The 15,693-nt window shown below is 31.8% G+C and overlaps 1 protein-coding gene across 5 annotated transcripts; it reads left to right on the top strand.

Annotated features, from left to right (window-relative positions):
- The first annotated feature begins 6,089 nt into the window (after nucleotides 1-6,089).
- Nucleotides 6,090-13,493, top strand: LOC108489536 (transcriptional corepressor LEUNIG_HOMOLOG-like). Of its 5 annotated transcripts, none has more exons than XM_053019971.1 (20): nucleotides 6,090-6,384; nucleotides 6,489-6,579; nucleotides 6,708-6,767; nucleotides 6,851-6,948; nucleotides 7,318-7,427; nucleotides 7,521-7,804; nucleotides 7,898-7,952; nucleotides 8,079-8,187; nucleotides 8,726-8,775; nucleotides 8,861-9,133; nucleotides 9,460-9,528; nucleotides 9,710-9,937; nucleotides 11,012-11,153; nucleotides 11,232-11,341; nucleotides 11,561-11,710; nucleotides 12,012-12,167; nucleotides 12,270-12,386; nucleotides 12,500-12,697; nucleotides 12,878-13,041; nucleotides 13,185-13,493. In XM_053019971.1, the coding sequence occupies exons 3-19, from the start codon at nucleotides 6,736-6,738 to the stop codon at nucleotides 13,019-13,021; spliced, it is 2,325 nt and encodes a 774-aa protein (XP_052875931.1). In that variant the 5' UTR covers nucleotides 6,090-6,384; nucleotides 6,489-6,579; nucleotides 6,708-6,735; the 3' UTR covers nucleotides 13,022-13,041; nucleotides 13,185-13,493. The 5 variants fall into 5 exon arrangements, with proteins under 5 accessions (XP_052875931.1, XP_052875930.1, XP_052875929.1 ...); XM_053019970.1 differs by having other exon boundaries at nucleotides 13,130-13,493; XM_053019969.1 differs by having other exon boundaries at nucleotides 9,457-9,528.
- Nucleotides 13,494-15,693: the final 2,200 nt, after the last annotated feature.

Genomic DNA, 15,693 nt, shown 5'->3' with positions numbered 1-15,693 from the left:
TAATGACATATAAAGGAGATCTTTTGATTGTTTTTGAGACTAAATGCTTGGTATATATGTGGTGCCTTTCAATGGCATATTGCTTAGATGAAATAGGTTGGTTGAATTAGTATGTCTGGATGTGTTGGAATGATGCTTAGGTCTATTGAATGTTTGCATAAATGAAGTGGTTGAATAGGTATGTTTTAGTCTTAAAATGGCTTGATTTTAGGGTTAAAATTTGGAGCACACGACTTGGGACATAGGCTGTCACACGGCCGTGTGATACATACGGCCTAACTACACGGTCGTGTGTCGCATGTTATTTTGGTGTAAATTTCACACGACCTAAGACACGGCCGTGTGTACCAAGTCAATGTGTTACACAGCCTGCAACACGGCTGAGTGACCCAACTCAATGAGTTACACGGGTGGAGACGCGAGCTGAGACATAGCTGTGTGTCCCTTTGTTCGATTGTTACATGGCCTGGGCTATGTCACACGACTTGGCCCAAATGCATATTTTTGATAGGTTTTTAATGAGTTTTTGTTAATTATTATTGAATGACATTATTGATATATATTTTGATATTAATTGTTTGGAATTTGAAAGTAATACTATGTAACCCTAATCTGATGATAGAGACGGGTTAGGGGTGTTACAGTGTGAGTATATGGTTATTAATGATGTTCAATGAGGATGATAACTCTTTTTTGTAAAGTTAGAAAACATTTTAATGGTTGTTTGAGCATGTTTAGCTTGGGACAATTGCTGAAACGAGATATCTAAACGTAGAATAATTGAAATATAAATGCAATTAGGCTATAGTAGCATTCCTTGTATAAATTTAGGAATTCTTGACCTAAGAACAGTAATAGTGAGTAATTCATGTCATGGTAAAATGATAATAACACTCCAATGTTTGAATCTGTTGAGTAGGTCAATAATATTTTGTTTGCTCCATTATATTGTTGATTAGAAAAATGAGTTTATATATGAGTATTTGTCTGTATATACTTTAGGGACACTCCACTAAATCTTGGGGCTAAATTCTAAGAAGGTAGTTGTTTGCTCCATCTATCTTTTTAGTTAAAAGCTTTTGCTTCATGAGTGATTTATATTCAAATTGTGACATGATATAATACATGGCACTCTAGTGTATACTCCATTGAGGTTGTCAAGTATAAAATCTTATGACAATATGAATTCCCTATAAAAATTGTATGTTGGAAATTGAATAAATGTTTAAAAAATAAAATAAAAATTGAGTTTAGGAGAGAGATAACTTAAGTATATTCAGAAGAAATCTGCTATAGTTTTAATTGCTGAAATATTTAGAAACATTTACTTTTAGGAATCATTTTTGGCACTTCATTTGCTAAAAAAGTTTAGAAGAACTGTAAGCAATTTTTCTTTGTTTCAGTAGAAGATTGCTGAGAATAGAGGTACACAGTATGCCAAGCTCACATCCAAGCTTGGTCCTTCAATTGGTAAGTTGATTTTTACTCGTTTCTTGTAATTTTTATTTTTTAGAATCCCAAGAGCTTGATTTAGCTAGTCAAGGGACTATTTCACGAAACTGTTAAAGTTTTGAAATGTTTTCATTGATGATTTTTGAAGTTTTTAGTGATAAATGGTTGCAAGTTAAGCTTAGATGTTAAGTAGAACTAATTTGTAAAGTGGATTTTGTTAGTTTTGAGTTTGAGGACCAAATTGTGATTATGTCAAATTTGACATGAAGTTTCTATAATTTTTGATTCTAGAGTGTTATAAAAGGATAGAATTGAAATTGGATTGAAAAATTGGGCTTAAATGTAAAAGATATGATGTTTCGATTTTAGGAATTGAACTGAATAAAATGTAAAAGTTTTGGGAATTTTGTAAAATATATGCATATACTTAAACACTATAAGGTATTTGGAATTGATAATTTGAAATTAATTATTATATAGATCAAGATTTGGAGCAAGTTGAATAAAATCAAAGAAAAGAGAAAATTGCAAAAGAGTCCTCAATGTTGTACTTATTGTTTTGATTAGGTAAGTTTGTATGATATTTATTAAGATTAGTATTTGATATATGTGTCTTGTATATATATATGTGTGTGTTATTTGTGATTGAGTTATATAAAATAATGAGTTTGATATTGAAGGACTGAATTGTAAAATTAGGTTTAATTGATAAATGCAAGTAAATAGGTGAATGCAAATGGTTATATTATATGTATATGAAGATATTAAAGAATTGAAATAGAACAAATATGAAATTGAGGCCCATGTGAACTTAGTGAAATACTAGGATACAAATGACATGTCATTAGGGTTTAAAAAATAACAAGTACTTTGTACTAGTGTATAAAAAGTATGAGGCACCTTGTACTGGTATTGGATACCTTACTGATGTCCAAGATCCTAGATGTTCTGTGGATTGTCCACAGTCGTGTGAGCAATTCTATCCCGAGCATCCAAGGTTAATTTGCTATAATTCTCTGGGCAAAGTTACGTTATAAATATGAATTGAAAGGAAAGCTCATATGTGTATAGATGTTATTCATGAATTGAGTATGGTTATTATGTTTATTATGTTACTTATATACATGTTATGCCTATGATGTGATAATGTAATAACCAACTTGGTTATGGCATGAATTGTGTAAGGTGTCAATGAATACCATGTTTTGTATATTTATATTAAATTACTAAGTTATGAAATGTCAGATAAGTTGTGTTAATTTTCGTACGAACTTACTAAGCATTAAGTATGCTTACATTTATTCCATTTTCTTCTTTGTAGATTATTGGGAATCGTGCTATCGGTTGGATCAAATCAGAGCTCACACTATCCACCTATCAATTTGGTAGACTTTTGAACATTTTGGCCCAGTTATAAGTGGCATGTAAATAGGTGTAAATGGTCATATGCATATGTGAGATTGAAACTTGAATTGGTTACTCTTGATGTGAATATATGTGTAATGTCTATAAGTATTGATGTTGTTTTGGTTATTTGAATCATGAAGATGCATATATGCCTTTGATAATTTAGCATGCTTTAATTGCTAAGTTATAACACCTTGAAATGGCATTGGAATAGTGAATGTATATGTAATTGATGTTGTGGCATGATTGAAAGTGAATGGCTTGAATTAATTTTGTTGTAAGGTGGTGCTATATGTGACATATTGGTTAAATGTTTAGGGAGATGTTATAAGTTGTATTTTGACATGAAATGTGCATGTTTTGAACATGTATATGTTGGCTAAAATGTGCATATTTAGTCCCTTTTAATGGTTGGTTTGTGCTATGCATATAATTACCTATTTTTGCAACACAAGGTCGTGTGTTACACACCGGCTAGTGACACAACCGTGTGCTCTTTAAAAGAAGTATAGGTATCACATGGTTCTCGATTGCCACACGGGCTGGCCATACGCCCATGTGAGTACTGTAGATTTGGTCATTTAGTTTTTCACAGTCTTAGTTTGTTACAAGGCCCAACCACACGGCTGTGTGACTTTTTATGAATTTATGCATTTAGGTCCACATGGCTTTAATGAGTTACATGGCCATGTGACCCCAAATCCGCACGGTCACCATTTGTAACACGGCTAGGGCACACGGCTGTGTGACCCCTATTTTGAAGATTTTCTGTATCTTTTGAAAAGTTTTCAATATGATCTTTATTTGTTCTTAGGTCAACTTAAGAGCTTTCATAAGCTCGATTGAGACTCAGATTTGTTTGTAAATCATATTATGCATTGATTATGAAATGTTTTTATTGTTTAATTGATTGTCTAAACCTGGAATTATACGTGATTTGATCCATTATTGTAGTATCTTATAACTCGAATCCAACGACCAAAATAAGTGAAGGGTGTTAAAGTTACGTATAGGAGTCTAGTAGTCTATGCTAATTTTTCATAAATAAATTACATTACTTTCCCCCAAAAAAAACTTAAAAATAGCAGGAACATTTTTAGTGTATTTAGAATTAGAGGTGAACAAAATCTAATTCGATTCTAAAAACTCGATAAAATTTTCAAATTTTGAATTAAATAGTTCAAGTTATTTGAGTTAATCAAGTTATTTGGGTCAACTCGAATAAAAAAATAAGTTTTTCGGTTTAACTCGAATGTGAATTACATAATTCGAGTTATCCGAAAATATGAATAAGAAAAGGCAAAACTACGTCATTTTGATAAATGTTTACCTTTTCAAAAGCTAAAAGTCAAAACCATTAAGTTAAAAGGTAAAACTATGTTGTTTTGATAAATGTTTACTGATTAAGTTAAAAGGCAAAACCATTATATTGTTTATGTTGTTAAATAATTATATTGTTTATGTTGTTAAATAATTTTATACTTCGTTTTCTAGTTAAATAATCGGTTCATGTAAGCGCAACATTGAGTACAGATAATAGGATTCGTTAACTCGACTCGACTTGACTCGAAATTTTTTTGACTCGATTCGATCCGATTCGAAAAAAATTCAAATTGAGTTCGGTTGCTAAAATAGGATTTGTCAACTCGACTAACTCGAAATTTTTTGACTCGATCCGACTCGACTCGATCGAATACTCACCCCTATTTAGAATAGATGTTAAAAAAGTTAAAAAGGTAGTATTTTACAAATAAAAAGAAATTGACATTCAACTCATACTTTCAATAATCTCTTACCGATGAAATTCCTGAGTTTTGATTTGAGGTTATGTCCCGGATTGAAATTTATGGACTGAGGATGATTATAATATATGGAATTTATTATCTAATGTATTAAATATACTGTAGTTCCTATTTTTTCTTTAATTTGAACTGTCATTGAAAATGTCAGTGTAAGGTTTTGTAATTTAGTTTCCATGTCGATACGTTTTCTGTTGTCAGTTGATTTTCCTTTGATTTTATTACTGTATAAAAAGTTAGAAAGACATCAACAAGTATTGAGTATAATGGTAAGTCACATTATATTTTTAAAAGAGAATTTAAGTTTGAATTTTAAAATAATATTATTGAAAGGATAATTAAAACCCTAAACATAAACCGTAAAATGAATATGCATATAAGTTTAGATGAGAGATTTGGAAGAAAATTTTTATTTTAGTGAGATTTTAAAATTTTAAATTATGAAGTATGATGTGGTAATTTTTCACTTTATTTCTTAATTATAATGTTAACGGTTTGATCTCCGTCCATAAAAATTAAGTACATTTTATGATTAGTCATTAATTTATTCAAAAGTACCCTCAAAAAGAATTAGTCACAATAACAAAAATGGTTCTTAAAATTTCAAAAAAAAAAATTTGCAAACAAAATTTAGTATAAAACAACATGAAGTTGTTGATGTGATTAAAGGTATTCATTAAAGGTGAAAAACAAAAGAGTTTTAGTTTGAAAATTTTTAGATTTTTATAAAATAAAAACTTAGAAGAATTATTAGTTTACTTTTTTTTAGTTTTAATTTTAAGAAATTTTAGATTTATACAAATTTAAAAATATTTTTTATTTTTTAAAATTATGATTTTTAATTATTTTTAGTCTAATATTTTTTAAAATTTGTTTACAAGAAAATTTTAAAAATATTAATATTATTTTTAATTATAACTGAGAAACTAAATTAACTATTAACTTTTGAATTAATTTGCAACATTACTTTTTTTAAAAAAGTTAGCAATCAGTGACAAAAATATAACAAATTGATAACATTAGTAAATATTATGTAATTTTTAAAAATTAGGTGATTGAAATATAATTTTAAATAAATTTGAAGATTATTGACGTAATTTACCCTAAAAATGTTTATATATTTTTATAAATCGTGCATATTTTTATATTAGTTATTTTTTAAGGTTTATCTTATTTATTTTTATATCATTAATTTTTTATAATTATTTTTAATTTATTAAAATTCATTAATCTAAATTTTCTTTTAAAATTTATTCATTCATAATAATCACAAATACAAACATTTTAAAAATATTCTAAAATTTAAAATTTTTCTCGAAATGCAGTCTAAGAAATTAGGGAAGTGTAGTGAGATTAGGAATTCTTTTTCATATTAAATTACCTATTTATATAAAACAAGAAAATGAAAAGAAAAAACTTAGAAGCATATATAAAAGCATGTGGGGGGTCCTTTAGCTGACGTGGTGTGTGAGAGCTGAGAAAGTCCGAACTAACTATTCTGAACTTCAAGGACTCCAAACCTGAGGTTTGTTGAGTCAGATCCCGAGTACCCGAATCTCTGGTTTGGATCTTATTCAAACTCTCCCTTTTGGCCATTTTCACTTATGTTAACTACATAAATAAACCTGAGCTTCGAAGCTTCAAAGATATCAAATCAACTTATTAAAAGGAAAACCCTAATTCAGTCATTCTTTCCATTTATAGCTTCCTTTTCTGAGTTCATAAGGTCTAACCTTTTTCCTTTTACTTTAATTTAATCTCATCTTTTATTAAGATGCTTTATGGAAATTTATGATTTTTTTTTTTTAAATTGTTTCTTATTGAATGCAGAAACCAATATTAGATCGCTTCTTCACAAGGTCAAGAGTGGTAATGCAGGCTTTGATCCATTGACTTGATCCCTTGAATTGCTCCCTTTAAGGTTAATTTTGATCAACGTTGTTTCATGTTTTACAATTATAATATCTTGTACTAAATTTGTAACTTTTTTGGTAAATCGAATTTCTAATTTAACTCTACATCAATTTTGCTTTGCTTTGTTTTGAACAGTTAATTAATTTGTTTTTGAGCTGAAACGATGGCGCAGAGTAATTGGGAAGCAGATAAGATGTATCTATATGATATTTCAGAAAATGAATATTATTTTTAGTTTAATTTGATTCCTTTACTTCTATTTAATTTTTGGTTGGCAGGCTTGATGTTTATATATATGATTATTTGGTAAAGAAAAAACTGCATGTCACTGCAAAGTCCTTCATGACAGAAGGGAAAGTCGCCCCGGATCCAGTAGGTAAGAATTGGGTTTGACTATGTACAATTTCTGTTAGTTAATTCATGACATTGTGTGACTGAAGATTTTATGCAGAAATGGAGTTCTTATATGAATCTTTTTGTACCTAAGTTACATTGACTTTTGAATTTACCTAAAAGTACCTTGTCTTACTTTTTCTTGGGCATTTTAAATTTAAATGGGTATGCCATTTAGATTCTTAACATTAATATAAGAAATGCCAAATTAATGGTCGTAATGGAGGGGTTAATTTTTCTTTGGAATTAAAGGTTATACTTTGCTTGGTTATGTTGTAATTGTGTAGCATATTGTTGGTTGAGGGAATCTGGTTTTACAAGTGATTTATTGAGGACTTGCTTGTTTACCCAGCGATTGATGCTCCCGGTGGGTTTCTTTTTGAGTGGTGGTCTGTCTTTTGGGACATATTTATATCGAGAACTAATGACAAGCATTCAGAGGCTGCTGCAGCATACATAGAGGTGACTTACAACTTTAGCAAGTATTATTGTAAGTACCTTGTCATTTCTTCAATTTATACCGAATGATTTGAACCATTATGGATTTACTTACAGGCACAACAAATCAAGGCAAAGGAGCAACAACAGTTGCAGATGCAGCAGTTGCAACTGATGCGTCAAGCTCAGATGCAACGCAGGGATCCTAATCATCCTTCTTTAGGTGGTCCTGTAAATGCAACTGGCTCTGAAGGAATGCTAGGGCAGTCAAATGCAAGTGCATTGGCAGCAAAAATGTATGAAGAGCGCATGAAACACCCAAATGCGATGAATTCAGAGACATCCCAGCCACTTCTTGATGCTAGGATGGCCCTCTTAAAATCAGCTACAAATCATCCTGGGTAAATATACTTGTACATTTTAGGTAAGGTATTTTGTCTATTGCGATTAACATTTTTCTGGTTAATGACAAATCAAAATTGTCTCTGATGCAGTCAGTTGGTTCAAGGAAATCAAGGAAGTGTAACTGCAGCATTGCAACAAATTCAGGCATTGATTCTACTAACTTTTTTTTGCTACTTGGAAAAAGTTCTTTCTGTATTTGCCGCAACATATTGCAATCAATCTCTTTCTGTTTTCTTGAACTAATATATATATATATATATATCCTTGCAGGACATTAAAGGTGACGTGAATTTGGGCGGTCCACAGAGAGCCATGCCCATGGATCCCTCAATTTATGGACAGGGAATCATGCAGTCAAAACCTGGAATGGGAAATACAGGTACTCTTTGTAACTACTGGTGTTATATTCACTTTGCACTATTCACCTTGCTGCATACTAATGAGTTTCATTTCCATAACCTAACTTCTAGTTATCTTGTCATGGATTTATTGATTTAATATAACATTATGTCATTTCCATTCAGCCTCTACAAAAATTTTTATATGTGGTTTCATCACAGTCCATCTTATCTTTCCTACCTTATTCAACTCACGTGCTTCTAAATTTGGCCAATATGATCCCAAAAGTTTCAAAAGAAAAGCTAGTAGGTTAGGTGTTTGCTTGTGGGCTACTGCAAAATATGCTTAGTGTGCTGTAACTTAAGATAATTGGGTGATTCTCTAGTTTGGCACTGTCGTTTGCTAAATCTAGCTACTCTAAAAAAATACTGCATGAAGTAGCTGTTTCTATTTTGTCTGGTTCATTTCTCTTTTGAAATGAAGGCACCATATATAATAACTTTTGGTTCTGTAGTTTATTAAATCGAGGCATTCCTGTATATATTCTTATACTTCCATGCTTACTTTTCTTCTTTAAGGTTTGAACCCTGGAGTTGGTAGCCTTCCGTTGAAGGGTTGGCCATTAACCGTAAGCTTTAAACTAAACTTGTGTCCTTAATTTTTATTTTCCATATCTGGGTTATTGTCCTTAACTGATTTTGTCCTATTTACAGGGCATCGATCAAATTCGGCCAAATTTAGGTGCTCAAGTGCAAAAGCCATTCATACAGAATGCAAACCAGTTTCAGCTTCTGCCACAGCAGCAGCAACAGCAGGTCTTAGCACAAGTCCAGACACAAGGAAATATGGGTAGTTCCCCTATGTATGGAGATATGGATCCTCAAAGATTTTCAGGACTATCTCGAGGTGCCTTAAATGCAAAAGAAGGCCAGCCAATTGTCAATGATGGATCTATAGGTTCTCCAATGCAATCAACTTCATCAAAAGTAAGGTTTCCCTTCAGAATTAGTTATAACTGTTGTATTATTTCCTATTGTCAAATATACCTTTATAGTTTTCATTTGTCTTTCAAATTCTTGTTTAAGAGAAATAAATAACTAAATTGTCTCTATATATGCTTGTTACAGTTGTCATACCATCTGCTTTATATATCTTATACTTTCTCGTTAAATTTACGGCTAACATTATTATTTGGTAATGGTGGTTGTACTAGTTCAGTTGTTCTTAACAAGTTCTAATTATTATAAAATTGATTAGAAGTGGTCAACTTTTTGCTTAATTTCATCTGAACCTCTTTGTGGCGTTTCAGCAGATGAACATGCCACCGATGAGACAATCTTCCTCTCAACAAGACCCATTGCAGTCGCAACATGTGCAACAGGTTGAGATTGCTTCTGTCTTGTTTCTTGGTTATCACAATGTTTGTCGTTAAAGACATACAGTAGGCTGCAAGCTGGTAGTCTTATGAATTTCATGAATTTGTAATGGGAACATTTCTCAACACTATCCTCTATTTTTTCTTGTTGCTTAGATTGACAACTATTACTTGTATGGTGTGTTAGAATAACCGGAAAAGAAAAGGGGCCTCATCTTCTGGTGCTGCTAATAGCACCGGTACTGGAAACACTGTGGGTCCTTCTAACTCTCAGCCATCAACCCCATCAACCCATACACCTGGTGATGCAGTAGCTGCAGTTAGCAATATGCAGCACGGTAGTAGCATGTCCAAAAATTTGATGATGTATGGATCTGATGGAACAGGTGGTATTGCATCATCAACCAACCAGCTGGTATGTAATCCTAATTTATTTCCAACCTAAGGGTTTGTAGTAAATGCTTTGAACCTGCAATAGTATGAACCACAAAGCATTCCAACATTTATGTAGCTTGCTGAAAACTTTTGAATGCAAAATTGGTATGGAGTATTCGGTGTTGTAGCATGTTGGCAAATTGTCATTTGGCCTTGAATAGTCATGAAGTTCTAAAATTGATAGTTCCCATCTTATGACCATGATTATGTGCGTTCTTGTCAATGTACCAGGCATGACCGTTCTCATCTAGTTCTTTTTGTCGAAGTTAAATAACCACCAACCCACTTTTCCAAAAATAACAAATACGTGATAAAAAACTTCTTAACTGTTTGTGGTTTGGATAATATAAGCTGGAATACATTTCTGGTTCCAATAACCGAAACTTGGATCTATGATGCCCTTTCATTGCATTTAGGGCCCTACAACTGAAAATTTTGGCCCGTAATGTTGGTCACCATTAAGTTTTGTGAATATCTTGAGACTGATGTGGTTTATTTTGCTTTCAATGTTTAAGTATTCCTTATGTTTCTTGACTAAAATATTGATGCCATAGCTGTGACATTGGAGACACATCATCCTTTAGCAATACGGAACTTGTTCAGAATCTTGCATAACTTTCTTCTTTTTAGTTCTCTTAATTTTTTGTTTTTATTTACATGACTAAGGATGAATATTGTTATTGTAGTACAGCATTTTTATGTTATTCATGCCAGAGTTTATTCTGGTGCTGCTCATTCTGTAGTATAGAAAATATCAGGGTTTCTCTATCCTTTCGGTTGGACTCTGGTTATGGCTTAACGGAAGGCTATATTTTGTTCCTAAGTGAATATTTTGATTTCTTAATGGTTTTGACTTTTGAGGCTATTGAGAGATCTTGATACACTCTCTTTGAAGAATGTGGCAAGATTGAACATATCTACATGAAACTTTGTTCTTAGCCTGTTTTCATTAGGGTTTTGTTTCCTAATCCTTTGTTATGTAAGTACAGATTTCAAACCTAGCCTTGAACAAGTCATTTCAAAAGCCTGCTTATGATGTAATTTGCAATTGCAGGACGACATGGAACACTTTGGAGATGTTGGCTCCTTAGACGACAATGTGGAGTCTTTTCTCTCACATGATGATGGAGATGGGGGAAATTTGTTTGGCACCCTAAAACGAAATCCTTCTGAACATGCTACTGAGACTTCAAAGGGTAACAAATGAGTTCATGCTTTCAGCACTCTTTATTCTTCAAATTGACCACAGCAATGGCTTGTTTTATACATTTCAGGTTTTGGCTTCAATGAAGTTGGTTCAATACGTAAAAGCAATGGCAAAGTCACCTGTTGTCATTTCTCTTCTGATGGAAAGCTATTGGCCAGTGCTGGGCATGACAAGAAGGTATAAAGCATTGTAGCATATAAGGAACGAAGTTTCATATGTAGCATGCAGCATAAGTTAGGATTATCAATTATTTTGTCATTGACTGTTTTATTTCCATAAATGATGTAGCTATGTGATGCTAAACTTCTTGGATCCTTGCAGAATATTTATGGGAATATTTACTTAAATGATAGTGTGGAATAATGATGTTCATGCTTGTCAATTTCCTGTCAGTAGGCTGTTCTTTGGAACACGGAAACTCTGGAAACTGAATGCACACCTGAGGAACACACTCATATTATTACTGATATTCGCTTCAGACCAAATTCCACTCAGCTGGCAACATCTTCTTTTGATACAACAGTGCGAGTTTGGGATGCTGCACAAGTATATCCTCTAGCTCCTTTCTTTTTGCATTTGTGTGTAATTCTCTCTTCTGGCCCCTTTCGCCCGTTTCTTTTGTGGTAGTCTTCCTTCCGGTTTCACATTTAGATTTTAGACTACTACACATTCTGCTATTGTCTATGCTGAATTAACGCTTACACCATTAGTTCTGACATTGTTTGATTGAAGACAAAACACAAAGTTGTTATAGTCACAGAAAAGACTTACCAATTCTAATTTGTTCAATGCTGGTGAATTTTATGGTTTTCATATCAGGGATGCTTGTTTTCTGTTATTTTTGCAGCCAAGTTATTGCATGTGGAAATATACAGGGCATACGGCACAAGTTATGTCCCTTGATTTTCACCCTAAGAAGAATGATCTTTTCTGCTCTTGTGATGGTAACAGTGAGATTCGCTTTTGGAACATCAATCAGTATTCTTGCACTCGTATCTCCAAGGCTAGCCTTCTAGATCCTTAAGCTTTGTTATATTTTAATAGTGCAGCAGGTTCTTTTGGATCCGATGTTTTTGATCTAAGTTACTTCCACTGATTGAAGCAGGGAGGCTGCAGTAATGTCAGATTTCAACCAAGAATAGGACAATTTCTAGCTGCGGCAGCGGAGACTGTAGTGTCTATTGTGGATGTTGAGACTGACAGAAGAACACAGTTATTGCAGGTAGAAATATTATTAAATATGTAAATTTTTTAAAGGAAGAGTATATTACCTCATTTATAGTGAAACCAATTTCGACACAGTATGGTTTCATCTGGAGAATTTTATTTACTCAGGGGCACAATACAGAGGTTCACTCTATTTGTTGGGACACAAATGGAGACTTTTTAGCATCTGTCAGTCAGGATTCTGTTAGAGTGTGGTCGCTGGCTTCGGGAGAGTGCATTCATGAGCTCAATTCTAGTGGGAACAAGTTTCATTCTTGTGTTTTTCATCCTAGCTTTCCTGCTCTCTTGGTTGTTGGTGGTTATCAGGTGCCGTTTCGTATTCTTAAGTTATCATTTGCCATTTGTTTCACCCACTCTTCGACTCCTTGCAGTTGATGATTGATGGCTCTATTTCCATTTCATGGATAGCTGTCTGTATTATTTCGGATACGGTATTTTTTACCTTGATTATTCTGTGACTATCTCCTAAGCTTCTATCTTTTGCAGTCACTGGAGCTTTGGAACACAGCTGAGAACAAGTGTATGACAATTCCGGCCCATGACTGTGTCATATCAGCCCTGACTCAGTCTCAAGTTACAGGGATGGTTGCCTCTGCCAGTTACGACAAATCCGTCAAAATATGGAAATAACTGTGTCAGCCAGCTTTTAGGTGGATCCAATCTTCCATTAGCAACTCTTCCATTTCTTTTAGTTTGATATTTTCAGTTGATTTATTTTGGGCTAATTTCTTTCACAAGGTTTTAATAAGGTGGATTGTTAGTTTTTCGTAACTCATCAATGGCGGGTTTGCAGTGTTGCATTGTGGGAGTGCTATATATTCTGAATTTGTTCAAACATCAGAGACACAGGTAATTTTTGTTGTGGCTTGGGGATTGCTCTGATATAGAAGAGGTTTTGGGACATTTTAATATGTACATTTATTTAGGCGATAGAGTTTACTTATTATCGAAGAATAAAATCTTTCAAAGTGTGACTTAATTTGAGAAATGAAAATATTGTGTTAAATGATAGACAAAATGGTTGGCTTTGGCACTTTATACACACAGAGAGACATCAGCTTAAGGCATTATTATCAATTGTGGATTACATTTATATCCATAATCCCTTGCATTTCTTTCTTTTCTGTTTTTAGTATTTGCTGTTTGTACCCTTTCGATAATTCAAAGTAACCCTATCTATTTATTAAATTTTTTTATAGAATTTCTTTTTATTAATTGCCTTTTGTTATTTCATGTTTTGCCTGTGGATGACAAATGCCACTGTCATTTAATTTCATATATTTAATTCATTATTTACCTGTTGGTTTATCTATATATTTAGATGATTTTTATTTTGGTATTATATTATATATTAAATGTTATTAGAACTTTTAGGCATGGTACCAAAGTTATATCAACGTTTAATAAAACCATGTGAAAAATATCTAAGGTCTGCAAAGTTATACAAAAGGTTATAAGGTTTACCAAAATTATATGGAGGGTATTAAAATTTAAAAATTATTTGATACATTGTTAGACTAAATAAGTAGAGTTAGGGTTGACAATATCTTATAAGGATATAGTAAAATATTTAAAAATAAATATTAGAAAAATATTTATTAATTTTTAAGGATATTTGTGAAATAATAAAATACATCTCCGAAATACCAAGTAAATGCACATCAAAATTATGTAAAAGGTCAGTAAAAAAAATCAATACTTCTAAATACTATTAAAGTTATGCCAAAAGTTAGGTTTTGCAAAAGCTATTACAAATGTTAAAATAAAAATAAAAATAAAAAATATAAACGATAATATAATTTTGTCTCTGAACTTAGTAATTAATTTTACTTTAGTACTCTTTTTTTATTCATTTTGCTGCTTAAACTTAGTCATCCTATTATGAATTTTTTAAATTGGTTATCCAATTAATCAAGATTGTTTTGTCCATTTCATTACGTGTCGATAAATGTGGCAAAGGGTGACATGGCAGTTAAAAAATTGGTATAATAATAAATTCAATCTTCAATTTTTACTTATTATATCAATTTAGTCATAATTTTAAATAAAATTAATTCTCAAAATTTACAAATAATTTTAATTTGATCCTAATTCTAACTATAAAAATACATAAATAGTTTTTTTTAAATATAATAAATTCAAAGAATATACAAAAGTTTTAAGAAAAGGTTTTGAAAAAAAGAACAATATTTAAAAATTAAAAATATATAAAATACACGTATATTTCAAAATATATAAAAATATTAAACATTTACCTTCTTCCTCCGTTTCTTCCACCCCACTACCATCTTTGCCTCCACCAAAGACGAATTTAAAGAGAGCAAGTAAGGATCTTGAACCTGAAATGAAAAAATTACTATGTAGGCCTCTTAAAAATCTCCCATCCGCCAAAATGAAACCACAACATGCGTCTGGAACTAAGTTTCCCTCCACAGCCACCATTTCATCTACTATTGGATCTACTACTAAACTGTCACCTCTGTAGCTACTTGAAACCTTTGCAGATCTGGGTTATGAATTTTGTTTGGTTTTTTATATTTTTTGAAAATATTTATGTATTATATATATTTTAAATTTTTTAGAGTTAGGATAAAATTGAGATTATTTGTAAATTTTGAGGAATAACTTTTTTAAAATTATAATTAAATCGATATAATATGTAAAAGTTGAGAGTTAAATTTGTTATTATATCATTTTTTGATTACCACATTACCCTCTCGTTAGACACTTAACAACACTTGATGAAAATGGACAAAGAAAAATCTTCATTAGTTGAGGGACTAATTTTTTTTTTTAAAAACTTAATAGTTGGTGTCCAAAAAGGAAATGGGCCCATAGTTGGGTGACCTGTGGTGTAGTTTACTCAAAGATATAAAAGTTTGATGATATGACACTCTAAGATTGTGCCACATGATCACATTCAGTGTTTCAATAACCGAACCGGTAGTTGAACAATTCAGACCATCGATACTCAACTCAAAATTCGACTAGTTCAATCATTAGACAAAAAATAAATAAATAAATAATCGTAAAAATTTTCAAAAAAAATAAAATTATTAAACCGGTTCAACATGTTCACTGTTAATTTTTGTCTCAATTTTTTATTTTTACCTATTTCTAGTAGTTTTTGAGTCAATCGATTTAGCCCTTTTGATTGAGCCGTTATATCGATCAGTTCTCAATCTATTTGTAACACCCCTAACTTGTAGCCATCGCTGGAATAAAGCTACGAGGCATTACCGATCAATTACAACATACAACATACATTTCTCATACATGAATCCAATATCACATAATCATCA

The sequence above is a fragment of the Gossypium arboreum genome, chromosome 10 (genome assembly GCF_025698485.1).
Source record: "Gossypium arboreum isolate Shixiya-1 chromosome 10, ASM2569848v2, whole genome shotgun sequence".
In the NCBI taxonomy this organism is placed as follows: domain Eukaryota; kingdom Viridiplantae; phylum Streptophyta; class Magnoliopsida; order Malvales; family Malvaceae; genus Gossypium; species Gossypium arboreum.
The sequence above is the reverse complement of the archived record's forward strand: the minus strand, read 5'-3'. Positions and strand labels throughout refer to the sequence as shown.

Bases quoted from the DNA above. Each gene is read 5' to 3' on its own strand.
- LOC108489536 (XM_053019969.1), top strand. From the start codon at position 6,736: ATGGCGCAGAGTAATTGGGAAGCAGATAAGAT. The intron at 7,953-8,078 runs GCATTGATTCTA...ATATCCTTGCAG, and splicing joins CAGCATTGCAACAAATTCAG to GACATTAAAGGTGACGTGAA. The intron at 8,188-8,725 runs GTACTCTTTGTA...TTCTTCTTTAAG, and splicing joins ACCTGGAATGGGAAATACAG to GTTTGAACCCTGGAGTTGGT.